General features: G+C 36.6%; 1 protein-coding gene across 3 annotated transcripts in view; it reads left to right on the top strand.

The window, feature by feature from the left end:
- UNC5B (unc-5 netrin receptor B) overlaps positions 1–27971 on the top strand; it is a 210798-nt gene that overhangs the window by 147844 nt on the left and 34983 nt on the right. For all 3 annotated transcript variants that reach the window (XM_039320507.1, XM_039320508.1, XM_039320506.1), the window contains exons 2-4: positions 6206–6427; positions 25190–25333; positions 27846–27949. In XM_039320507.1, coding sequence (XP_039176441.1) covers positions 6206–6427; positions 25190–25333; positions 27846–27949 — 470 coding nt within the window. The remainder of the gene's footprint in view (positions 1–6205; positions 6428–25189; positions 25334–27845; positions 27950–27971) is intronic.

The following is a 27971-nucleotide window of genomic DNA, read 5'->3' as shown; positions in this document are numbered from 1 at the left end:
TGTTGATTGTGAGCAAAGACATCATGCTAGTAGAGAACTAGAGGTTTACTCATATTTAGCTAAAAGCATCACTAGGTTTCCTGTAATAGCTAAGGACATGCCATCATGCTGTTGCACATTTTCTCAACCTTCCCTGTTCAGTTTTATTGGCTGATCCCAACTCAGAGTAATGTGTAATAAAATGAAGGCACAACATGGATTGAATAAAGCTGATGTTAGCAAGCCTTATGCCATGAGATGGTGGGAAATAAGATAAGGGGCCGCTGCCTAAAATAGCAATTGCCATGGTCTTCTTGAAGTTCCAAGTTCACTGTTTATGCATTTTGTTCTCCGGGACCAGTCTGGCTACTAGAAATGTTGATTGAAGAAGACTGTTCTGAAATGAAGGGTGTACATTATGCATGTGGAATGTGATGCTCAGACATAAGAAAGATATTAAACAGTGGGACGGCTTGCCTCTCGAAATTGTGGGTGTTCCACCACTGAAAGGTTTTTAAAAAGAGATTGGATAGCCATTTGCCTGAAATATAGGGTCTCTTGCTTGAGCAGGGGTTGGACTAGAACAGAGGTCCCCAACCTTTTGGACCCCAGGGACCGGTTATGTGGAGAGAGTTTTTTCCACAGACTGGAGGGGGTGTGGTTTTGTGTGCTGCCTGCATCCTGCAGATGGGGCTTTGCTTGTTTGTACAGACCAGTTGCTGGCATGCCGCGGTCCGGTACTGGTCCACGGATTGGGGATTGGGGACCCCTGGACTAGAAGACTTCCAAGGTCCCTCCCAATTCTGTTACTGTATTCTTAGTTCTACGAGATCTTTAAACAATAGCCTAGGTGTCCCCTGGAGTTGCTATGAGCTGAAATATGAATAATACTCTACTCCAGAGGTTCTTTCCATAGCAAAGAAGCGCATACTTCCAGATTGCAAAGTATTGTGCGGTGAGCTCCAACTCCTTGGATTTCAAATCAGAAGTTTGGTGTGCAAACACACAAACACTTCAGCAAAATAAAAATAAAGTAAAGCAAACAGCAATGAAAAAAAATGTAATTGGTAGCTTCAGGCCAGTATAACATCCGTGGCCAAGGATAATATATCTTTAAGTACTTGTAATCTTTTGAAATTCCTCCTGGCCCTGCTGGAGAGAGGACATAAAGATTACCAAATGGGAGATGGGAGGGAAGTGACTTGGGGGGGGGGAGAATTTTGCCAGACACACTTTAAGAGACTAATGGATTTCTAATGTTTACATTCTTTATATACAAACCTGCTTTATAAATGATCCTGGCATTAAAGCTGTAAAACAAAGTCATAAAAACAGCCTGCAGCTCAAGCATGGAACATAAATGCTTTTTTTCCACAGGCAGATGAATGAGAGGCAGTGGAGAGAGCAATCAATATTTATGTGCCTTATCTGTGTTTCTGCCTTCCTGTCAGGGAGATGGTAGATAGAGAGGGATATGTATTACCAGCTTTTGGGGTTGAGTTGAATTTTGCCTCCCTAGTGCTCAGTGCTTACCTTGAGAGTACAATATTTCAACCAACTTTTTCTCCATGTACAGTGTAATGCAGGGGTGGGGAAACTTGCCTTTTTTATGACTTGTGGACTTCAACTCCCAGAATTCCTGAGCCAGCCATACTGGCTCAGGAATTCTGGGAGTTGAAGTCCACAAGTCATAAAAGAGCCAAGGTTCTCCACCCCTGGTGTAATGGGTTCCATTTCACAGAGTGAACTTAGAGTGCCAGATAACAGCTATTCTGTCACTATCACTGCAGCAGTGGCAATCCCTGTCAGGGAGAAAATCGTATACCTTCCCCATTTTTTTGTGCAGAATAATTGAAACATAGTTTTTTCCTGGGTTGGTTCACTTGTTATAAAAAGTTAATGGTTTCCCCTGTCCAGTCATGTCCTATTTAGGGATTGGTGCTCATCTCTGTTTCCTAGCCAAGGGAACCAGCATTGTCTGAAAATGCTTCTGTGGTCATGTGGTCAGCATGACTATTTGCTAAGGTACACAGAACATTATTGCCTTCCCATTGAAGTGGTCCCTATATATCTACTTGCAATTGCATACTTTCAAACTGCTAGATTGACGTGGTACATGGGTCTCAAACTGCCTATCCTTTAGTTGACAAGCCCAGCATCTTAACTGCTAAGCTACCATATCCTTTACATGTCATTCTCTCCTGGAGCAGAACATTGCCCAGACCAGGGATAGACAACTATCACAACTTTATAACCTGTGGACTTCAACTCACAGAATTCATGAGCCAGTTGAAGTCAACAGGTCATAAAGTTATCATAATTGCCAACCCTTGACCCAGAGGAAGGTAGTACTACATAAAATGAACAAAAAATTAAAAGGAAGGATTTTGTCCATGTGGGTGTTTGTGTGTGTTTGACTTCTGTATTCTTATTCTGTTTGACCAAATTAATATCACAGATGCTTATTTCATTTATTTTAGTAATTGTTTTTTCCTCTGTACAAAGTTTTATTAGTTTATAATATATGATACAATCAAAATACAAAGTAAATAGTGGAAAAGATGGGGAAGGGAAAAGGGAGTAGAGAAGTGAGGTAAGAGAGAAAAAAGGGGAGGAAAGAGATTGACTTCCGACTTCCTTTGATGCAATAGAACATCAGCTTCAAACCTCAACTTCTTACTTTTACAAAATAATATAAACTAGCTATTTCAATAATATCAAATCTATCTAACTGGTAAAGCCCAGAATCAAAATTTCATTTCTTTCCACCTCAAGCACATTATTTCATTTATTTTGATTCAAGCAGAAGACCTTGGATTCAAGGTGGGGTTGCTATAAAATATTTGTTCCAACTAGAGTGTTCTTTTCCAAGATTAAGCCCGAAGAGTTCAAAATGTCTAAATATTAAGTGAATCCTTTTGGCAATGCACCAAGCATTTAATAGGAAATCAAAAATGAAACTGTGGATCAATATACTGGAATTGTAATAAAGTCGCTCAAACAATACTGACAAGAGTTGCAAAAATTGTCCACTTTTAAATCAAAAAGTTGACTTTACTGCCATATATGCAAACACTACTGGTATCACATGCAGAGATCAAAATTTGGTTTTGTTTCAGAATTCAAACTCATAGGCACTTAGAGCATAATATACCACCATTACTATTCTGGGTAGCAAGGTAAGGGTTACTGATGTGTCAACTTCTGGAGACATCTGAATTGATGAAAACCAACTGGAGAACATAACAAGATACTGTAATTTTACAAATTGAGAGTGAAAGACAATAGAGGGGGAAAATACTGCCCTACTGAGATGATGATGATGATGATGATGATGATTTTGCTTCTATTCAAACCATAGCCCAATTCGACGAATAAACAGTAACAACCACTTTATCTCTATTAGCTCTGGGACCTGCATTGAAGGGGGCATTTTATTCTTTATAATGATCTTGGGCAAGCATTTGCAAATTAGCTCCAGAAAAGCCCATTCATCATAAGACTGTCTTGTCTGGATTTAAGCTTTTTGCTCTCACCATTCCATTCTTACCAACTTGGGGGCTTCACAAGGGCACACTGGGAGGACATTGTGTGCCTCAATTACCAGCCCCCCCCCCCGTATAATTGGTAAGGTTCGGAGAAAATTATAGAGCTGAAAATGAAATTAAGGGGGAGCGGGGGGACACCTGGCAGCAATAGAGAGCAGAGAAACTAAGGAGCACATGCGTGCGTGCACGCAAACACACGCACAGAGATTAGTTTGGAGTTTAATTTGCTGTTTCCAAAAGAGCAGTTAATGGATTATGACAAATGTCCTACTGCTTTCCCTAGTGCTGTGTTAAAATGGAAATGGAAAGTCAATTTTCCTAAATGGATTTTAAATGACTGCGTGTATACACTTCTGAGAGAGGGAGAGAGAGATTTGCTCAGGAGGCATCTTGGGCTGCTTTGGGTCTGCTCCACTGTGCTTCCTGAAGACTCCAAGAAAAAGCTATCCTGAATTGTGGCCAGCAGTGACAAGCTTCTCTGATGATTTCATATGGTTCTGTTGCTGCCTTACTAGAAGCAGGCTAAGGGTTTTTGCCAAGTCCTTGCAAGAAAAGTGCATTAAGTTTTTTCATCATGATGGCCTCTTGAGTCCTTTTTTTTAAAAAAAAATAAATTGTTGGCCATTATGTGTTTCAAGAATCTCAACGATTTAACCTTCTTCTTTTATGGACCTCCTCAACAGTCATAATTTGAGATATGGCTAAGGAAAGTGATTTATTCAGCTTTGAGTGGGAAGCAAAATGTATCCTGCATTCTTTTAATTTCCAGGTACCAATTCGATGCCTTCCATTCATTTTTAGGATGTAAGACCAACCTTTAATTCAAGGTTTAACTCCAGATCTACATTTGTAATAGTATAATGTATGTATGCCTCCCAACTCTCTAAATGTAGACCACAATTATCATTCAATGCTTTTTTTTTTAAATCAATGTAACAAAAACATGCCCAATAGTTCTTGTTGATTGTGAGTCTCACCCCCTCCTAGAATCTGATTGTCAGGTAAAAAAGGAGATTCTTGATGCATCCAATGTTTGAATGATGTCATGATGAAAAAGTACCCAAAAGCATAACTATTTTACTTTCACCCATACTCCAGATGGTTAAAGGAATATTCCAAAATCTGGACCTCTAGTTTTATGAGTCTACAACTCCCATGATCCTCAAACAGCACAGACATTGATAACTTGCATTATCAGCCCAGACAACTGATAATTAATCACATCCATGCTCATTTAAGGGGGAAGGGGGAATCTCCAAATAGTTTTGAGTAATAGACTATGGATATGAAGTACTTGTTTTTGATCTGACTTTTGTGTCATTTGAGAAGATTTTCTATGCTTTAGGACTATTAAAGGTAAATGTTTCCCCATCCATCCTGTCTGACTCTGGAGGGGGGGCAGTGCTGATCTCCATTTCTTAAGCAAAGGAGCCAGCATTGTTCAAAGACACTTTAGGACAATATGGGTATACAGCAAGGTGCATGGAATACACCTTCCCATTGAAGTGGTTCCTATTTATCTACTTGCATTTGCATGCTTTTGAACTGCTAGGTAGGGCAAGTAAAGGGAGCTCACCCCATCATGTGGCACTCAAGTCTTAAACCTGGGCTGTCAGCTTTCTAGCTGACAAGCTCAGCATCTTTAACCACTGAATCATAGGAGAAATCTCCCCTGGATTATTTGCCAGTTGTATCATAAATGCTACTTTTTTCTTGAGATCAGAATGTATGGAATAAAGAGGTCCTGTTTTCCCTAAGAGCCTGAACCTATTTTTATCTTCAAAACTCAATGCTGGGAATAAAACTGCCTATCCTAGATAGTCTGTGACTCCAAGACCTGACGCTCTGACTTCACTTTATCATGCCACTGTTATCTCCTGCTTGTAGCACAGTAAGTCTATCCACACTTGGGAGTCAGAATGATATTTAACATCTGCAGAGTGCTTTAGAATATTCAGAGCACTTTAGAGTGATTTACCCTTGCTGTTGATAGAGGAGAGAGAGAAAAAACTGAGCAATGTCTGAAGCTATATGTAAATCTTTTGATGTTATCAAGATCTGTCTTTGAGTAACTATGATTTACTAAGATCTATTGAATTTATTTCTGAGCAAGAATTTTGCTCTATAAAGCTTATATGTTTATAAAGTTTGGCTATAGCACTTTTTCATTTGCAGATCTGTTAGGAATATTTCTTTAGTCATAACTTAAATTTTGATGTCTACGGCAAAAAAAGTGACCAACCAGAATGATTTCAGTTTAATAAAAGTAGGGTTTGTCTGTTGATAGCAAAAAAAAAAAAAAAAAAATTGTGAGAACACAGTGTTCTCCTTTCTCCTTCGCTTTTGCTTCTTCATGTAGGACTGGTTTACCATTAGTTCTTGGTGGAAATTAGGCAAAAGGCATGAACAATATTAAATTTCAAACTGGAGACAGCAAGAGACAGAAAACCTTTTTTTACTGTCTGGAGTCATCTTTTAAAGCTGTGTTTCTCAACCTCTACAAATTTAAGCTGGGTGGACTCCAGAGTGGTGGAATTCTGGGAGTTGAAATCCACTGAGCCTGAACATGCGGAGGTTGAGAAACACTGCTTTAAAATGCTGAACCAATAGCTGAATATGAAGTTAGATTACTATTAGACGCAATTAGAAGACTCTTTCTTTTTCCCCTTTTCTTACAGGGATTGAGTATGGAGATGTACTGCCAGATTCCTTCCCATCAGCACCTGCAGAGTCCCTTCCCAATTTCCTCTTAGAACCACAAGATGCCTACATAGTGAAGAACAAGCCCGTGGAGCTGACCTGCAGAGCCAACCCAGCCACTCAGATCTACTTCAAGTGCAATGGAGAATGGGTGAATCAGAATGATCATCTCACAACAGAGAGTCTGGATGAAGTCACTGGTAAAAATTAGTCCATTTCTTATATTCTTTTTGATTTTTTTTATTTCTACCTCCCGCTCTTTTTTCAAGATTTCTGGACTTGCCTTCTTTGGCAGTAGAGAATTAAAGTGGACAAAGAGTCTAAAGATGTCTGCATCTTGTCCTATAAGACTGATGGAAGATAAGAATTTTGTGATGGAGGGGTGATGTTTCAGATTAAGCTCCTAGGAATGTTAGTGAGATGTTCTTCAAAGAAAGGAACAGCAATGATGCTCTGAAAAATAGCTAAACCTCTGTACACTGTTGGGAAATTGGGTATATCCTGGAGAAGATTCTCAATTCATTCTTTAGCCTACCGTGAACATGTATCCTAGGATCTTTAACAGAATCCTCTGCATTTTGCAAATCTTCCTTGAAAGACAAAAGGATGCCTAAATTATTCCTTCAAACGTAGAAAGTGCACATTCTGGTACAGCAGCTATATGTTGAGATGAAACAGATCAGTCTATTCTTGATCCAGTTGTCCTTGTTTTTCTTTTAAATAATAAATAAATAAATAAATAAATAAATAAATAAATAAATAAATAAATAAATAAAATCACAAACGTGGAAAAAACCTCACCCAAACCAGGTTTCTATTATGATAGACTTACATAATTGTGACAAGTTAGATGGAAGATGGATGGATGGGTGGATGGATGTATGGATGGGTGATGGATGGAAATAGATAGATAGATAGATAGATAGATAGATAGATAGATAGATAGATAGATAGATAGATAGATAGATAGATAGATAGATAAGCTCATTTAGCAACCCCAGTCGAGACTCATTTGTTAAGTAAAGTAGTTGCTACATGATTCCACAACTGTGTTTACAATCTTACTTCAGCTTTCCTTTGCTTTACAGACCAGTGAAGGTTATGTATGCAAGAAAAGGTAACAGAGTTACTTTTACAACTGTTGCTGTATGAGGCAGTCTACCTGTATGTTAAATCTACTTCTGTTACCTGAAAGAATTAATCCCAAATGAAGAATTGATAACAAGAGTGCAAATTGGGGTGGTGGCTTTATTAATATAAGTGAGAAGTAGAAGCCATAGGACCAAATATAATTCTTGGTTTAGTATTACTTTAATACAGCTTCCTCCATCTTGCTGTTACAATTACCATAGTACAGGGGTCTTCAAACTTGGTCCTTTTATGACTTGTGGACTTCAACTCCCAGAATTCCTCAGACAGACATGCTGGCTGAGGAATTCTGGGAGTTGAAGTCCACAAATCATAAAAGGGCCAAGTTTGAAGACTGCTGCCATAGTATCTAAGCAAACAAGGCTGATCCTGGAAGCTAAGTAGGGTCAACTCTAGCTAATACTTGGGTGATTACCTGGAAACTCCAGGACTGTTGCCAAGACTGAGAACTCACAGTGGCAAATCACTTTCTGAAACCTGCCAAGAAAACTGCAGAGATGCAGTCACCAGGTGCAGAGCTCAATTGAAGGGTGTTTTTACATTAGTCTGATGCCTCTGAAAGGCAAGAATTAGGAAGAGGCTATTCTAATGAAGTCAATGGCATTCGAAGGAGGGAAGCAATCTATCCTAAGTGCAGACAATAGGGGTGTATGTGTGCTGTTAAAACAAGGAGGCTAGCTGCAAATATGGAGTCAGATTGCTGCCAGTGTGTCAGTCAGCTCTTTTATGTTCAGTACCACAGCAACAACAAAGAACAGTGTGTCTTCAAGTCAATTTTGACTCCTGGCAACTTCCCCCTGCAGATTTCTTGGAGCATTTTTTTTTTTTAATTGAAAATTTTTACAAGAAAAACAACCCTCCCCAACCCACCCCAACCCTCCCATTCCCTCCCTCAGCCTTCCCAGAGCTGAATATAGGCTTAATTAAAGTTTCTTGAATTCTTAGAAAAAAAGTATAAACCATAGATAAGTCTAAATACATTACTTAAACAACTAATAAAATAATTAACAATAATATATATATATATAAAAACATAAATATTAAAGAAAGGAAAAAAATACTTAAAAAGAAAAAAAAATAAAGAGAAAGAAAGAAGAAAGAAAATATAAGAAAATAAAATAATAATAAAAAATATAAAGAGAAGGAAAAAATAATACAATCTATAAAATGTTAAAATTTAGATATGAGTTATTGAAAAACTAAATAATATTTTTTTATATCCAACTTATGTTGTATAAAATCTACCCATTTTTCCCATACCACAAAGAACTTCTCTTGCGATTGGTCCTTTAAAAAAGCCGAAATCTTTGCCATTTCCGCCAGATAGGATACTTTAGAAAACCACTCTTGCAAAGTAGGCAAAGATTCCTTCTTCCAATATTGCCCTACTAACAACCTTGCGGCTGTAATTAAATTTAACATCAATACAACCTCCTTAGTATCACAATCAGTAACAATACCTAGCAAAAACAATTGTGGGGTAAATTTTACCCTCCTTCTAAAAATTATTTGAATATTCCACCATATCTTAATCCAAAAGGCTTTTATATTTTTACACGACCACCAAATATGGTAATAAGTAGCGTCCAGACAACCACATCTCCAACATTTGGGCTGTAAGTCAGGATACATACGAGACATTTTTTGTGGATCAAGGTGCCATCTATAAAACATTTTATAAAAGTTCTCCCTTAAGTTCTGGGCTTGTGTAAATTTAACATTTCTCACCCAGATAATTTCCCAGGTATCTAGTAGAACTGGTTCACCAAAATTTTGTGCCCATTTAATCATACATTCTTTAATTAATTCTGGTTCTGAGTCCAATTCTACTAGCAACCCATAAATTCTCTTAATATGAGTTCGTCTTTGATCTTTTACTTGTTTAACAAAATTTTCATCTTCTCTAAGCAAGCCCACATTACGATCTATCTTCCATCTGTCCGCTATTTGTCTGTACTGAAACCATGAATATATAATATTTTCTTGTGCTAAATCTTCCAAAGATTTTAACTGCCAAATTTTACCATCCCATCTAAGCAATTGTGCATAAGAAACACTATCCATCTTGACTCCTCTCCTTATCCCCTCTATCGCATGCCAAGGTATAGCCCATAATGGTATTTTAGAATCACTTCTGTGATATTTCCTCCAAACCCGCAGTAAAGAAATCCTTATAATATGAGATTTAAAAACCCGGTCAACTTTTTTATTAAAAATTAAATAGGCATGCCATCCAAAAAGTAAATCCCAACCCTCCAAGAGGAGTATTTCTACATTTGTTAAATTAACCCAATCACTAATTAATGTTAAGACCACAGCATCATAATACAATTTCAAATTCGGTACCTTGAGTCCACCTCTCTCACGAATGTCTTGTATAATTTTAAGCTTTACTCTTGGTTTTTTCCCTGCCCAAATACATTTATTGATACCTTTCTGCCATTCATTTAAATTGACCTCATTCTTTAAAATAGGTATCATTTGAAATAAGAAAAGGAACTTAGGCAGGACATTCATTTTAATCGCCGCAATTCTTCCCAAAAGAGATAATTGCAACTTCTCCCAATTTTTCAAGTCTCTTTGTATCCTGACCCACAACCTTTCATAATTATTTTTATACAATTTTACATTAGAGACAGATAAAGTAACCCCCAGATATTTTACCTTATCAACGACCTCAAAATCTGTCAAATTAACCAAAGTCTGCTTATCCATATTAGTCATATTTTTGGGTAATATTTTGGTCTTATTGTTATTAATTTTAAAACCCGAAACCCGTCCATATTGGTATATCAATTGTAATAGCTCTACTACAGAGTGAGTAGGTTGGGACAGGGTAACCACCAAGTCATCTGCAAAAGCTCTTAGTTTATATTCTTTTTTATTAACTTCTATTCCTTTTATTTGCTGTGATTCTCGAATTTTAATCAGCAATATTTCCAAAGTTAAAACAAACAGCAAAGGTGACAATGGACATCCCTGTCTAGTCCCCTTTTCTATTGTAAAGACCTCTGACAAACCTCCATTAACTATAAGTTGTGCCGTTTGTTTTTGATAAATAACACCAAGAGCTTGTAAAAATTTTTCTCCAAAGTTCATTTTATCAATTAGTCTTAACATAAATTGCCAATTCAATTGGTCAAAAGCTTTCTCAGCATCTAGAAATATCAATCCTGCAGAGACTTGATTATTTTTATCTAGATATTCTAATAAGTTAATAATTTGTCTGACATTATTCTTCATATACCTTCCAGTTATAAAACCCGTTTGATCCTTATGTATAATCTGACACAAAACCCTCATAAGCCTATTAGCTAATATTTTTGCAAAAATCTTATAATCTACATTTAAGAGAGATATAGGTCTATAATTCTTTGGTAAAGTAAGATCTTGATCTTCTTTTGGAATTAAGGATATAAAGGCTCTGCCCCATGACGGGGGAATCTCTAAACCCTGTAATATATCATTAAAAAGCTGTCTTAAAGGTTGAATCATCTCTTGTACCAAAGTTTTATAATAAATAGATGTCAAACCATCCGTACCCGGTGCTTTACCTAATTTTAATTCTTTAATCACTGTCTTAATTTCCTCACTAGTAATTAAACCGTTAATTTCTTGTTTCTGATCTTCTGTTAATTTAGGGAAGTTGGCTTCATTTAAGTAATTATCTATATCTGAAACCTGTATTTTAGTACTCTTATATAATTTTTGATAATAATCTAAAAAAGATTTCTTAATCAACTCCTTCTGATATACCAATTTACCACTATAATTTATTTTATCTATAATTCTCTGTCTCTGTTGCTTTCTGAGTTGGTAAGCCAACCATCTCCCTGGTTTATTAGCATTACAAAATGTATTTTGTCTCATATACAGTAGGTTAGTTGCAGTTTGATCAGCCATCAACATATTAAATTGTGATTTAAGCAATTTTATAGATTCTTTAACCTTTTCATCTGTAGGATTTGAAATCAAAATTTTTTCTTTTAATTTAATCTCATCTTCCAAATCCTTACGTTTCTGAATCTGCTTTTGTCTCTGAGTATTATTCATTTGTATCAAGATCCCACGCATGAAGGCTTTACCTGCATCCCATACCATTGACATTGATGTTCCCTTATGCATATTTAAAACAAAATAATCCTTTAAATAATCCTTTAGTTTTTGAACATTCTTTTCTTGTCTAAATAAGTTCTCATTAATCCTCCACGATCTCCTCTCCTCTTTTTCATCAGCCAACTCCATCCAGACTGGACTGTGGTCCGTCAATGTCCTAGGAAAAATCTTAACATTCTTTACCCTAAAATATAAATCAGTTGTAATCAAGAAAAAATCAATTCTTGAAAAGGATTGGTGTCTGTCTGAAAAGAAAGTAAAGTCTCTCTCCTCCTGATTGCGTTCACGCCAGTAGTCTCGCAGCTCCCAGTCCTCTTTCAAATCAAAAAAGGCTTTAGGTAGTTTAGCCTGTTTAAAAAAAGTAGAAGATGCTTTTTTGTCTCTTTGTGGATCTAACACACCATTCCAATCACCCATTAATATCACAGATCTATAATCCAACAAGGTTAATTTCTGATGTAACAATCTGTAAAATTGTTCCTGTTGTTGGTTTGGTGCATACAACCCCACTATAAGTATTTTCTTCCCATATAAACCAACTTCAATCATAACATATCTCCCTTGAAGATCAGATTCTACCAAACAGGCTGATAAGTTTTGCTTAACATAAATGACTACACCCCCTTTTTTCCCAGGAGCATAAGATACAAAATGAGATCCCAAACGAGCATTGGCTAAATATTTTTGGTCTTTAGATAAAATATGTGTTTCCTGCAAACAAATAATATCATTATTATGTTGCTTTAAATAATGAAAGATTTTCTTTCTGTTTTGGGGAGAATTAAGGCCATTAGCATTCCAGGTCAGGAGCTTTACCATCTCCCTTTACCAAGAGCCTGGAGAAGACTGCTTGGAGATCTGCCATAGAAGAATGTGCTGCAGAACTCTTGGGTCTTGCTCCTCCCACCGGCAACGAAACAATTTCTTGAAGAGATTCTTTAACTTCTTTCTTCTGTTGTTCCTTTTCTCTTGGAGCATTTTTTAAAGTGGTTGGCCATTGACTTCTTAGGGCCAAGAGAGAGTAATTGTCCCCAAATTACCAGCTGGCTTTGTGCCCAAGGTGGGACTAGAACTCAGAGTCTCTGGGTTTCCAGTCTGGTGCCTTAACCATTACACCAAAGTGGCTCACAGCAATAGAGAAGCAGGGGAGAGTGTCAAAGATACTAAGCGTGTCATTGAATGAAGGGCATTAACCTTCCCTATTTTGGGCATAATTCCTCACAAAAAAATATCCATTTTTGAGTGTATTTTATTTTAAAGGATGCATTTCTAAATATGGTTCATTCTTAATTTTTAATACCCACATTTTAAAATCCAGTCTTAAATCCCTGAGCTACATTGCAAAATTGGAGAAGTGTATAATCCTAATAGTAGACAAGTTTTCATCAATATGTATTTTGGGGATGTTAATTTGTAGCACAATGCAAAATAAATTACACAGATTTGTGATTTCAATATTATATTGTCTGAATAACAGTTCATACTAATTGCACTAACATAATTGTACACAGTTACTTCAATAACACTTTCCAACAAAGTCCTTAACACGAGGCTGTTAAGAAAACATTTCTTGGAGTGAGGAAGATAAAATTCTTTCATAGATAAAACATTTGCTAAGAGCACAGGAACAAAGAAGAGGGATGCATAGTCAATTATTTCTGGGCAAAAGATAAAAGAATCCTAAGAATCTGACCTGAAAGCTAGTTTTATGTCTTTAATGCTGTTATGGATTTTAAAGCTAGACTCAAGCAACCTTCTTTTTATATATATATAAACAATTTTTATTAGTTTTCCATTTTACACCAACAGAAGCTTAAGAGCCAGCATGGAGATATGGTGGTTAATTACAAAAAAAACAATAACATTATAAATATACAATTCACACAATATTTCTTAAATTTCTCTCTCTATTTATGTAGACTATTATAATCAAATAGATTCAAATAAATTCATTCATTAATATATCTAAATATAAGTTTCCTTAATCAATAAAAACTTTCAACTGCTCAATATCAATGTAATAATCAAATTAGTACAATCCTATAACCAATTCATTCATTAATATATCGCTATATATAAATTAAATGCTTAAATCAAAACTAACGCTATCTGTTTAAATTTATTGTAATCTCATTATTACATTTCTAACGCAAGTTTTCATTAAATATATTGCTGGATATGAATTTCATTAATCAATAAACGTTTACAAAAGCTCCTTATCTATCCCAAAGATCCTGTTTTAAACTTTATTAATTTTTCAAATATTTAAATTTAAATTAGCCTATTTATTTTACTATTCAGGGACCCCAAATTTCTCTTATTTAAACATATTAGCTCCAAAACTCTTACATTTCTCAGCTATATTTCTATTCTTTTTCAATAATTCTCCAATTATTAATTCCATCTCATTCCAAAAAAAAAACACAAAAGAGAGAAAACAAACATGCACAAAAAAACACATATTCTTACTATACTTCAATATTAAGTCCTAAATCATTTCATAATAACCTCCCTTTTAACAAGAACCAAATCCAAAACAGTCCAAATAGCTATAAAACCTTTACCATCCATAAGTATCATCTTAAATGTAATATTTATATCTTATTTTGGATTTCTTTCTGTTCCAAATAGGTTTCCATAGTTGAGTCTCTAGTTCCGCAAATAGCTCTCCCATTGTCTCCTGCCACACTGTATACAACAACAAGAGATCTCTCATTCTCCATTTTATTAGGGTGATATAAGAGTTATAGTCATTCTGAAAAGCTCATACCAAAACGTCATTTCCCATCTTTTTTAAGGTTGCATAAACTTTAGTTGAAATCATTTTTTTAATATAGTCCTCTAATCAAATTTTTCTCTTCTTCCAATAGTTTTTCCTCTATCAGAGAGTCAAATGGTGTCTGCAAATCAGCTTGACCTTCCGAAGTAAACTCCTCCATTTCCTTATTACAGGTCATCTGTCCATTTATATCAAGGCTTTTTCCCAGTATCAATTGATAATCCAACTGTACATTTGCTTCTTCCATCTTAGTGGACTGGGAGCAAGTCTCTTGAATATAAACTACAGTTTCACTTAAACCTTATGCTTGACTTTGTCGATATAAAGAAATCTCCTTTTTGCAGGCAATTATCATCTCCATGTTTTCTAAAATTTTGTCCAAAATATACTTACAGATAGAATCTGAGTGGGTTTCCTCCATTTTTATCATATTTGAAGAAAGCTTTTGGGGGGAGACTGTTTTTAATGGCAATCAATCAATATCCATCTCCTCCCAGGTTTCTTAATCTTTTTCCTTTGTACAAATTCCAAAAGAAAGAAAATAGCAAGAACAATACCTAGTTTCAACAGAAGATGTCCCCCGACAAATAATCAAAGTTAATCAAATAATCAGTCTTTTCGAATGCCATAAAAAATAAAATAAAAACAATACTCTCCAAATACATAAGATCTTAAATCTCTCTAAAGAATTTTCTGACTCAAGCAACCTTCTGTTGATGGAACTAAGTAGAGTTAGTGAAGTAACTAACTCTAAAAGTAAATAACTGATTAATGTAACCATGAAGTTAGATGTCATATTTCCCTTAAACTTCAGTGAATCTTGTCTTCTTGGAGACCTCTTCAAAGTTGCCTACAGTTGCTCAAGAGGTAGACCACAACTTATTTTAACAAACTAATATATAATTAACTCATACCAGTTCAAACCCTCTTTAGGTTATAGAGTCTGCAGATGGTCCTTGCCTTGAGAAATCATTGCTTGATCCTCCCTAAAAATAAATCAAGGAGTGCAGTAGTTCAACAGGTTTTGTTTGTAAAATTTAAATTTGAATCTACCACCTGGCACATCTGTATAGGACAAATTTAGTTACAAAGCTACTTTTTTTTTCTGTTTCATTTTTATGCCTTGCTTGTATGTTTCCCAGATGCATTTGATTGTTTATTGTTAGGAACAGGATGCTGAACTAAATGGCCTTTTGATATGGTCCAGGAAAGCTTTTATATTCTTATACAGACTGAAATAGAATAATGGAGTCCATATCAGAGCTGATTCCATATTTTCCTGGCAATTATCTGTAGTGGTCCCAATTGTTTGTTTGTTTGTTTTAAGAGGGGCAGCTCTGAAATATTCTGATAGGGATTGGTTTAAATACCTACTTGACAATCACAATAATAAAATAATAAAGTTGGAAATTCTTGAAACCAGAGTTCTCTCCAATTTCAAAGGCAGTAAAAATGCCTTTTGAAAACTGGATTATTATTCAAGATCAGTTTTAAGAAACTTCTGTCAACAAATGCCTTAAGTAAATTCTTACACCAAATCTAGCCACAGTCTTGGGATAATTGGAGCATTTCATTACTTTTATTTTTAATTGCACTCATTCTGCTGGAGGAACTTGGCATAGCTTATTGCAACAACTTCCAAAGCAATGCTTATTTCCATCAAAATCATTCTGCATTTTCTCATATTCTTAACAATCTTAATCGTCCCTTGCTCCTTTTCTACATTTTTGTAGCAATAGTTCTCAACATTCAATTCCACACAGCTTCCACATCTTTTTTCCTTCTTTCCTTATAAATAGAGTAGAAATTCTATTAACTCTCCTGAAAGATTAATTTTCTCTATTATTTCTAATGTAGGACTCATACTTCGTCTTCTTGCAATTTTTCCAAGTTTTCTCTTTTTTTATTTCACTTCTTTTCTTCCATTTTTTCCCCACGATCCATTTTGACTCTGCTAAGAAATGATCTCTTCCACATTACCTAGTATCTCATTGCATAGTATCCTTCATTGATGCTTTCTTCATCATCATCATATCAGTGATACTTTTAGATTTATTCCTTTATCGTGTGTATCCATGACTAGACTTTGGTTTAAACCATAAACTTGAAATCAGAAAATCTGGAAACTCACAAACAGTCATTCTCTCATTCATTCTTGTGTCTCCAAATGGTATTCCAGTGTTTCTCAACCTCAGCAACTTTAAGATGTGTGGACCAACTCCCAGAATCCCCCAATCAGCCATGCTGGCTGGGAAATTCTGGGAGCTGAAGTCCACACATCCCAAAGTCGCTAAAGCAGAGAAACACTGATCTATTCACTTTCTTTTTACTGTCCCATCTTATTCCATCCATACATTCATGTCACTTAATAAACTGTTTTTCCATTTAGATTTTTTTCTCAAAGGTCATCTTTGATTGTTCCATTATCACTATTCACTGGTGTACAACATGCAGCTGTCACCAACTTATGGATTCCTGTTTTCATATTCACTCACTATGATCTAAGGGACAATAATTCAGAAATTTTGCCATATATTTCAGCAGTTCATTCATAATTAAACCAGTATCTTCATTCCCTGCATGTATTCATCTGCTACACTCCAAAGTTCAGACCATTTTTATTCACATCTATTACACTGTTCTAATTCTTCTTAATTTCACAGATATACAATATACGCTCATCCATACACTTTACTGTGTATGGATGAACTGTATGTTCCTCTTCCACTCCAATTTACATTCTTGTATCTGCTATGGTCATCACCTATAAATATTGACCACCACCAACTATCAGGGCTTTGGTCAATCAAGGCCTTGTCATAACACGTTTTAAAAAGATAGACATTATACAGACTAGAGTACTATAATTACAGATAAATCTACCCACATGCACCATTTTCTGCTACTCATTAAGACAATGCCAGTCAGTTGGAGCACATTCTAGTCATTATACCACAAGTGTAATCAAAGTCCAATTATCCAGTATCCTTATGCTCCTCTGTCTAAGTTAGGGCCCCTAGCTCAGAGAGAGGAGCATAATCTAGAGCAAGGATCCCCAGTCCCTGATCCGTGGACCGGCAAACAGTGAAGTCCCATCCATGGGATTCAGGCAACACACAAAACCATGCCCCCTCCAGTCTGCAAAAACTCTCTCTGCATGGAACCGGTCCCTGGTGCCCAAAAGATTGGGGGCCACTGATCTAGATATTAACTTTCAAACAAACATATTTTGCCTATGTGCCACCAATTCAGAGGTTCTTGTATCCTGACATTTTACATTGTATATTATCATTACAGAATTCACTTTCATTTTTAAAAATTGCTACTTAATAAGTTGAATTGCTCCAAAAGTAATTAGATCATTAATTTATTTATGTATAGATCACCTACTTTCCAACTTTCAGTTTATTCACACTTTATTATCATTGCTTACAAAACAGCAATTACCTTCAAGCTGATGGCAGGGTCACTTCCCGAGTGTGCATTCACGCACCACTTACGAGTTTCCAGTAGTCATTATTTGTTTCTTTGGGACAGAAGGCTAAAGTAGGCCTTAATCAAAAAGACTCTTCTTATGTAGAACTTGGGGTGGGAGATGTAGGAAGATAGTTCTGGATCAGCATTGTTTACTGACTGCTTCAGATAGTGACCATTCACAATTACAGCCAAAATAAAAAAGTAACTTTGTGGCCAATGCTTGGAGGAAAGCATTCAATGTGAAGCTGATCAACGTCTAGTTCAGGGGTCTTCAAACTTGGCCCTTTTATGACTTGTGGACTTCAACTCTCAGAATTCCTCAGCCAGCCTGCCTGGCTGAGGAATTCTGGGAGTTGAAGTCCACAAGTCATAAAAGGGCTAAGTTTGAAGACCCCTGGTCTAGTTGATTTCAGGCAGCAACTCCCAGAGAGGAAGGCTTCTAATTAACTAATTGAGGTTACCAAGTTGAGTTTGTTGCCCTTAGCACTTTTTTAGGGACACACTGTGTGGGGACAAGCATCTCAGGAAGAAAGACCTTGTTTAAGCAATCACTTTGCCCTGTGAGGAAGGGGAAAAAAGCAGGAAATAGGTCTGGCACAAGACATTGTATAAGATAAATTTATGTGAATAAAATAGTAGCAACCAGCAATCAATCCTTCCTTCCTCCCTCCCTCTCTCCCTCCCCCCCTCTCTCTTTAGCAACCATTTCACTGGAACCAAATACAGGCACTAAATGAGGACCATCTGTATTTGCTTCCCATTAATAACATTTTTTAAAAGAAGAAAGATAATCTGAGGACCTCTAGTACTTAAAGCTAAGTTAAACTTTTCTTTTTTTAAACTTGCACTGACACTCATTTCCAATTTTCAAAATATTTCCTTGCCTCATTTTTCACTTGAGACAAATAGGGGATATTCAACCCACTAGATATTACATTGATAATAAAACAAAGCTTCTGTTTTAAGGTTTTTCTCTCCCTTTCTCATGTCACCAAAGAACAAATACATGCATACATACACAGTGAAATAAAAACGGGGTAATTATGGCAAATACAGTAAATACAGTAATAAAATGTACGGGTAATAAAATGAAAAGCAGATATAACGTTGGGCAAGGCATCCAGCAAGTGACTTTGAATCTGCCAAATGAACAGTGATTGGGGCCTTGTTTCCTTTTTCCCTGTGAATTATGGAATAAATTCTGGACACATATGATATAAGTGGCAGAGTAGGAGAAGAGCTGGCAGAGCTGGGAAGGTGGTGTTAAACAAGTCATCAGTCTACAGCAGGGGTGTCAAACTCAATTTCATTGAGGGCCGCATCAGAAATGCAGTTGCCCTCGGGGGGGGGTGGCCAGGGTGGGCATGGCCTACTGGGTGGGTATAGATAGAATGGGTGTGGTTTACTGGGTGGGCATGACCAGCTCTACATCGTTCACATCAAGGGTGCCTATGGGGGCCTGGGCAGGAGTGGGACAGATCTGAGGGTCTCTGGCAAAGGGGGTGGGACTGGGGCAAGCGCCAAAGCATGGTCCATTTCTTCATTCCTCCCCAGCATGCACACGGGACGGGGCCGATGCGGCAGGAGTTGGTTCCTCGCTGTTTCTAGACGGCCTTTTGGAGCTAAGACTGAATACGTTTCAGCATAGATGGCCACCACAAAATTGTACATTGGCTCCTGGCTGGCCTGGGCCAAGGCCAAGGCAGCTGGGGCCGTTCCCTCACTGTTTCCAGGATGGCTTCGGGAGCCACATGAAATCACTTTGCGGGCCGCATCCGGCCCCCGGGCCTTGTGTTTGACATCTCTGGTCTAGGGTCATTATGTTCCCACAAATAATCTAAATCCAATTCCTCTTGAATTCCATTGACCCTTATCTGACACCAATTTAGTACTGAACTTTAGTTGACTAGATTCTTCTCTATAGGTTTGAGCAATAAATCCTTTTTGAACTGCAATTTAACATATGGTCCTGGTCCCTTGCACCTGACAAATAGAGGTAAAATCTATTAACATGTTACATAAAGGATTCCATGACCCAAACCAATTCTATTTGACTTTTAGATGCAATGCTAAGTAATGTTATAGAGAGACAAGTTGTCTATATGTCCTATTTTACAATTTTAAACAAGGCTAAAACTATATTTATAAAGGTACCCCCAAGGAATCCATGTTGAGCTTTCTAGCAACTAGTCAAGACAAGCTTTATGAGACACTTGAGCTTATTAGTTTAGAAGCCATTTAAAAGTAGATGGATTACATATTAGCCCTCTTATCTCATACTTCTCTTTAATCACAAGGTTAAGGATCCCAGGTCAGATGTCTATTTTATGTAGTGACTTTTTTATTTAATTTTGAATAAATCTTGTTTTGATCTTGACCTTATCATATTATTTACATTAATGAGAAGTGGCTGTAAGATATTGTATATAACTGTTACCAAAGTAATCATGGTTCTTCTTTTTCATTTGTTAGATTCATTTCACTTCATTTTTTTAAAAAGTAAAATAAATACAGGAAGAAGATATAACAATAATGAAAGCTTCCATTTAATAAGTCTATTATGCACTGTTGAATTTGTGGAAAAGTCTATATTAAATGCTGTCAAGGGCTAAATTATTTAATTGGCGTGGAAGTTGGTAACATGAATAGCAAATGGATTTGCAACAGGCAGGAGCCTCTTCTGCCCCAAGAGACTCTTTGCTACATGTTCCTCTTGTAATCTCAACTGTGTTATTGTCACACCAGCTACAGGAGCCAGATGTGCTAAGCTGTGACTCAGAGAAGCCATACAGCATGAAAATATGGCATGGAGTTTGCTGGGTAGGGTTGAAGGAATGGATGACATTAGTATCTACACAATGCCTACTAAAACCTCATAGTTGCAGCTAGCATTCAAGCTACTTTAATAATCAAGAAGCTGGCACTGCATTTTTATCTGAGTAGAAGAAAACAATAGAAGAGATATATGTGGCTCAGGGCTGAACTGTACAGTCCTTGGTGCTTTCTGAAAATCAGAGACCTAAAACAGAATAAGATGAAATTATTATGGTTTCATTCAATGTCACAGCACTCTTTACGTCCATAGAACAGGACTAGAGAAAGAATCCATGGCAGCAGAACTACATAACACACCGACTTAGCTAAATACATAATATAAGCTTACTTATAAACAACTTAAAGAAGACAATATAAAAGCTAAGAAAACAGAACAAAAACAGGAGAGATCCTCTCCAGCAGCCAACATCCAATAAGGAGGAAATAACACCAGACAAACAAGCAGAGAACAATACCCTAATCAGGGAATACGAAGGAGAAAACCATACCCTCATCAACTTTGGCAGGGCAAACCACCATATCTAAATAGGGAGCAAATCCCACAATCACTAACACTGATGATGTAACTAGTCAGGTAATAAAATGTCTACAAGCAAACAGGTAACTCTAAGAACACCAAAGACTCCATAGAAAACATGTATCCACCAGTGTAATTTCTGATTTACACCAGATATCAAGACATGCTTCATTATCTTCAAAGAAACAAGCCTCATTTCGTATTTGCAGAGTTGGCAAAGTGCTGGTTGAATAGATGCATCTCCTTCTCCCTCATCTCCTTTGCTACTTTTCTTCTGAACTGGCTCAGCTTCTTTGCTCTTAGGAAGTACCTGTCCTTTTCTTTCTCTCCTGCCCCAAGAAAACAGTATCTGCTTTGCCTTTTTTAATTACTGTGTTTCTTTTATATATGGTATCAGCCCTTGTTAAAGAGCTTAAAATTGTATTCTTGGTTTTCCCAACACTCTTCCTGGATCTTCACAACTCCCTTGTCTGATAACTTGAGAGCCAGATAATGGGAAGGTTCAAAGAGAAAGTGCTTAGCTTTGATTTAGTGAATTTTATGACACCAGCCATTTTGTGGCTACATAAGAATTTTAATTTAATTTAATTTAATGTATTCAGTGGAGGCACCGCCTGACTCCAAACAGTGATGTATAATAAAACGGAAGTGTCCTATGTTTTTGGTTTGCTATGCTCCTGTCCATCCCTTTAGACTTGAAGTAAACCTGAGAAAAGTGGGGTTTTGTGGGGGAGAAAAGAGGAAAGGGAGCCCCCTTTAATCCAGAAAATAATTATGTTCATGCTGGAAAACATCTGTGAGTTGTAGGAAGCAAACAAACCAATCAAATCTATGAATCAATCAGAATAGAGCTTTAGGTCTTTTAGTCCAACCTCCTGCTCAAGCAGGAGATCCTATACCATTTCAGACAAGTGGCTGTCCGGTCTCTTCTTAAAAATCTCAGTGATGAAATACCCACAACTTCTGAAGGCAAGCAATTCCACTGGTTAATTGTTCTCACTGTTAGAAAGTTTCTCCTTGATTCCAGGTTGCTTCTCTCCTTGATAAGTGACCGTGCCTTGTTTCTTGCCCTGCTCTCTGGTGCGTTGGAAAATAAGTTGACTCCTTCTTCTTTGTGGCAGCTCCTAAAATACTGGAATATTGCTATCATGTTACCCTTAGTCCTTCTTTTCTGTAGACTAGCCATACCCAATTCTTGCAATCGTTCTTCATTCTTCAAACCATTTCCCAATAATACAGTGAAGGTGTGATAGTCTAGGATTTTATACCGTAAGCTGGGGAAAAAAAAGAATAAAGCTTTAGGGATTTCTTTTTTATTAATCAGATGACAACTTCCCAGGCGCACGAAGAGCAGGAGGACATAAGCAATCTTTGCCAGTTTCAAATTACTATCCGTGCAACATAACTATATTCATTAAAGCATCAGCCATCTAAAATAAAGACAGTTCTCAAACATTGCTTATCTTTAAGACCATCACTCATTAGAGGATCTGTGCAGGGTGAAATAGAGGGTAATTGTTCCCGGTTTTGTATCAGAAACAGGTAATGGCTGCTGAATCCACTCTCTTCCTTTGCAGGTATGTATTAAGGCAGTGCAATTAAAGCACATGCCGCAGCTTCTTGTTGAATTGAGGCTGTGATGTGAAAGCATAGCAGTGAAGACAAGGATAAAACAGGAGGTAATGGAGTAGAGTTTAGCCTGCAGTTGCATGGTATTCCTGAAACAGGTGCAAGTTTATTATCAATGATCAGAGTGGGTGAGTGGGAAGATGATTTTCCTACTCTGGTAGAAAGTTCATCGATGCTCATGATGGACCATACATACCTTTTTACTGTTCCTATTAATTTTTTTTAGTTAAAATAGAATGTTAAGAAGTGTCTTGTGTGAGGAAGTGAGAGGGTAAGGCTGGAAGGGTAGAAAACAGTTTGGCCACCTAAGAAGAGATTTATTGCAGTGTCAAGAGGAATCTGGTTCTATTCATTAGTTCCCAAAAGATGCTTTCCTTCCTCTCCCCTCCCCTCCCCCTTTCCCTTGGTGTATTGTGTCATGTCAATCAGATAATGCAGGGGTCTTCAAACTTGGCCCTTTTACGACTTGTGGACTTCAATTCCCAGAATTCCTCAGCCAGGCATGCTGGCTGAGAAGTTCTGGGAGTTGAAGTCCACAGGTCGTAAAAGGGCCAAGTTTGAAGACCCCTGAGATAATGAGATTGGGAGAGACAGAAGATACCTTTAAAATTTAATTTCATTATTCCTTGTAATATTTAGAACAGTATTTCTCAAACTTGGCAACTTTAAGATATGTGGACTTCAAATCTCAGAATTCCACAGCCACCCTTTGGAAAGAGAATCAAAGTGGGTCCAGTCATAGTGCCTAGTGAATAGTCATGAGTTTTCTTATATTTTTGCTCCAAACTGTCCAGCTTGTGTCCAGTTTAATAATTCCAGCACTGTATCGTATCAAAGATATGGCCCAGGGATTGATGGCTTTGATGATGTTTTCACCATTTAATTTTGTCTTTAACACTTTTCTCACTCTTTGGATATATTTTTTACTAAGCATATTTTTAATTTGTCCATGCTTGATGTTATCCAACTGTAAAATGTCCAGATACTTGTAGGCTTCATCCTGGTGGTTTGGCCATTCAGCATTTCAATTCTATTATCAGGATTTTACTCCAATTAATTGCTTTTCTAGCACATTTCTCTAGGCCAAATTCCATTACTATAACTGTGCTAAAAATTATTATCATATTTGTCAATGACTGTATTTCAATTTCTGGTTTTCCATAAAGCCTCGGTTCACACATATAAAGCAAATGTGATATTTTATTAACTTTTTTTTAATGTTGGATAGCCACGATTTGGCTATACTAATATACCAATATTACTACTAATAATAATTATAAAATAATACTATTGTTACCACTGTTATCTTGAAATTCAGACTAGGAGTATGATGTCAAAAGTCTCTTTGCTGATTGTCTGGCAAATAGTATTATCACATTTAACCCAGTAATGTGATTAGTTAAATACACACCATTAGGAAGATCTGAGTCTTAATCATCTAATCATGTAAAAAAATGATTACATGATAAAATGATGTAAGAAAAGATCAAAGGCCAATAGCAACTTTTTTCATTATATGTAAACTGTGTGCAACTTTAGTAGTATTGCATATGCAAATAACCTAACCTAAAAATGGTGCACGTAAGAAAATGAATTAGATAAATAGTTGTACGCAAAGCTCAAGTGTAGCGCAAAGTTACACCCATATCATAAACAAAGTTTTTGTTTATCATGTGTTGATCCTTAGAGAGAACACTGCTGTAGACTTCAGTAGAAGATTTTTTTTTCATTTGTCTCTGATATGTGTGTGTGTATATTCCTCCCTTCTTTTTTATGTTTTTTATTATTATTATTTTAAAAATTCCATTTCTATATTGAACAGTGTGTTGTCTAGGTGTACAAGTATTAAGATATAATAATCATCACATTCATAATAATCTTATCATGATACAATCATATACTAAGAAATAGCAATCAAAATATTAAAAATAGTATTACCCACATTAAAATTAATTATATAACAATCAAATTATTTACTAATCCATTATAAATCTTGTTTACATAATCCACACATTCTCATATTTCCAACTTTCTAACTCTGTTTTTGTCAACTAACCATTGGTAAAATAAATCCCATGCCATATAATATTCCGCTTCTTCTTTTTCTTTAATTTGTAACGTTAAGCTATCCATTTCTGCACATCCCAGTATTTTTTTAAATTATATTCTCTTCTGTAGGAGTTCCTTCATTTTTCCAAAAGTGTGCATATACTATCTTAGCTGCTGTTAAAATATGTAAAACTAAATGAGTATTGCCTTTATTGTAATTTCCTGGTAACATGCCCAGTAGGAATATCTCTGGTTTTAAATCTATATGTTGTTTTATCATTGCTTCCAACCACACATGTATTTTATTCCTCCCTTCTTCATAGATGGTGTTTCATTTAAACCTAACTCTCCCAGTTCTTGGTTTTTCCAACTTCTTAACAATTTCACTTTTCTGGATGTATTTGTTTCCAGGGCTCCTTGTAAGAGAAGTCCAGATCGAAGTCTCTCGCCAGCAAGTGGAGGAGCTGTTTGGGCTAGAAGATTACTGGTGTCAATGTGTGGCATGGAGTTCTGCTGGAACTACAAAAAGCCGCCGAGCTTATGTCCGGATAGCATGTAGGTTTGGGAAGATTCTTTTTTGTTCCCTTCTTTCTTTTTGAAGATCTTTTTATATTATGATTTTGCTGCTGATGTTTAGTGCACTTGCATACCCTGCAGAAAAAGGGGAATATCATGAATAGCCACGTTAAAAGAATCCACTCGCTCCAACTTTTTATAGACCATTAGCTAATTAAAGCCTCCTGCAGCTTTTTCTCCATATCATATGCAGTTCCCACAGAAGTGTCCCAAAATGGTCACTGCCAAGGCAAAAGCTTGCCTCCAGTAATCCTTGTTCTTCATTCTCTCCGTCTGCAGTTATATGTTTCATGTTATATGTTTCTGGTGAATTTCATCTCCAGAGTTTCTGATTTCTAAACATTTCCATCAGAGATCTGGTGGCCACATTATGTTCCTTCAGGGGATTTCTCTGGCTATCCAAGTTGCCCATCAGTTTCACCCTGATTTTCCAGCAAAACATTTTTTTTAGCCTTTAGTTTGTCCAGTCACCTCTTCTTATCTGACTTCTGAACTTTCTGCAGCTGGGTCACATTCTAGAGTACATATTGCAGATGGATCCTGGCCATGTTGAGGAGGTCATTCTGTGCCATACTGCAAGAGTAGGATGTGCTAGAACAATATTTCTATTTTTGGCAGCTACATAGTGCAGAAAACAGCAGAACTCCATGGAAAATCCCTCTTTAACTTTTTAGGAAGCCTGGTTTTTAACAGAATGTAATCTGAAGTCCCTTATTTTGGGATCATAAAACAAAAGAGAGCGCATTTTCCTCCCTGGGGTCTTCAGACTAATTTCTATCGTTGTCCTGGATTCTAAATTGTTATAAATATCTTGTTCATTAGTCTAGCTGAAAAAGGGATGAGGATACTCTTTATGTCTACGTGCCAGCTGGCACACAAACATGTGACTTGCTTTCTTTTTAGCTGAGATCGTTTATAATCACACAAGCCAGGAGCTGCAGTCCTTGTAGTTTAGTTATTGAAATAGCTCTGGAGCAGGAATCAGTTTTCACAGTCCTGATTGACATATTCAGCTTTTCTTGGATTCAGCATCTACAGAAGTGAGGGGATAAGATCCAGATCCAGAGCCTAGCATCTTAATTATATTTCTCTGTTTTTCCTTTCTTTAACCCAGTTTCATTCAACCTAAATTTACTCTGAAGGGCATTTAGACATAATGGCTGGAACTGGGACAATTGCAACCCCAAATATCTGGAGGTACCAGATTACAGTACGTTGCTCATACCGGCTGAGATCACATTAATCTTAGTAAATGGGATTAAGACAGTTTCTGAGTTTGCACAATGCACTTAACCATTAACTAACCAAGCGTTCTGGATCTGTCATATTCACTAAGCTAATTTCTTTTTTTAAAAAATGAGCTGAATATGTTATGTGAACATAGCTGCTCAGTCATTAAGCATTTTATATTTGTGTTTAGCCATTATTTACTTGACGTGTAATAGCCTGAAATATCTTTTGTATGCTTGCAATGCAAGAAGCAATAGCTGTGCGAAGCAGATTACTTACCAAACTCCCAAGAGGCTGATGGTTCTATGATATCTCTAATCATTGTAGAACCTATTTCATGAAGTTAGGTTACAAATTATCATCATTGTATGCGTCATAATCATCCTCAAAAATAATTGTTTGGGACAGCATATATTTTTGTTTGTCAAAATATTTAGGAAGAATTTAGTAGATCTTAGCGCCACCTACTGATTAATTCTTTACTCCTGCCTTTTCTTATGGTTTGTCATATTCATGTTCTTCATAAAAAAGATGGACATTGTTCAGGCTTGTAGGGACAATGCTTCAGAGAATATGAAAAACAATCCACTGGAAGCTACCACCATACTTGACACTTAAAATCCTCCATTCGGAATTTGTTTCCAGTTACAGAACTGAACAGAAGTGATAGTCTTTTCATAAAAACATGTGTTTCCTAAATATTCTCCAAGCTTTTTTGTGCAATAGTTTAGTTTTGGGTCACAAAAGAAGCTCTTTTGCTGCAGGTTTTGCTAAATGTCTGGGATTCAGAAAGCCCGGCCATTTTCCTGCAAAACACCAAAGAAACTGAGTTATTTTGCCAAGGAGCACCATTGATAAGGATAAAAATATTGGTCCTCCAGGTCAAGGAGAGAAGGGTGGAATCTTTCAAAGGCCTATTTTCTTTCAGTAGTTATTCTTTTAGTTTCTGTTAAGCTGCAAATCTGCCCTGCTTTGAAAGATATTCCACTTTAGTATTTCAAATAATGGGATGTTCTTCAAAATATGAGGAATAAATTCACCTTTTGCTGTCTCTTTGTCTGTCTTTCATACCTTTAGATAGAAATTACACAAACATTTTGGGCCAAACTTCTAAGAGATCTGATGTTTGAGATGTAGCAAAAATAATAGGAGATGAAAACTTGGCCTCTCTAGATTTACTGCAACTTGGCCTGTACTTTTAAAATTGCACTGTAAGTATCATAGCTAATGCTCCTGGGTTTTATATCTTTCCTGTCCTTAGATCTGAGGAAGAACTTTGACCAGGAGCCACTGGGGAAAGAGGTGCCTCTTGATCATGAGGTCCTTTTGCAATGCCGACCTCCTGAAGGAGTGCCAATTGCTGAGGTAAACATTTAAAACTTACAGG

This window comes from Crotalus tigris, unplaced genomic scaffold (genome assembly GCF_016545835.1).
Source record: "Crotalus tigris isolate CLP2741 ecotype Arizona unplaced genomic scaffold, ASM1654583v1 scf7180000023654.2194447, whole genome shotgun sequence".
NCBI lineage: Eukaryota > Metazoa > Chordata > Lepidosauria > Squamata > Viperidae > Crotalus > Crotalus tigris.
The sequence above is the reverse complement of the archived record's forward strand: the minus strand, read 5'-3'. Positions and strand labels throughout refer to the sequence as shown.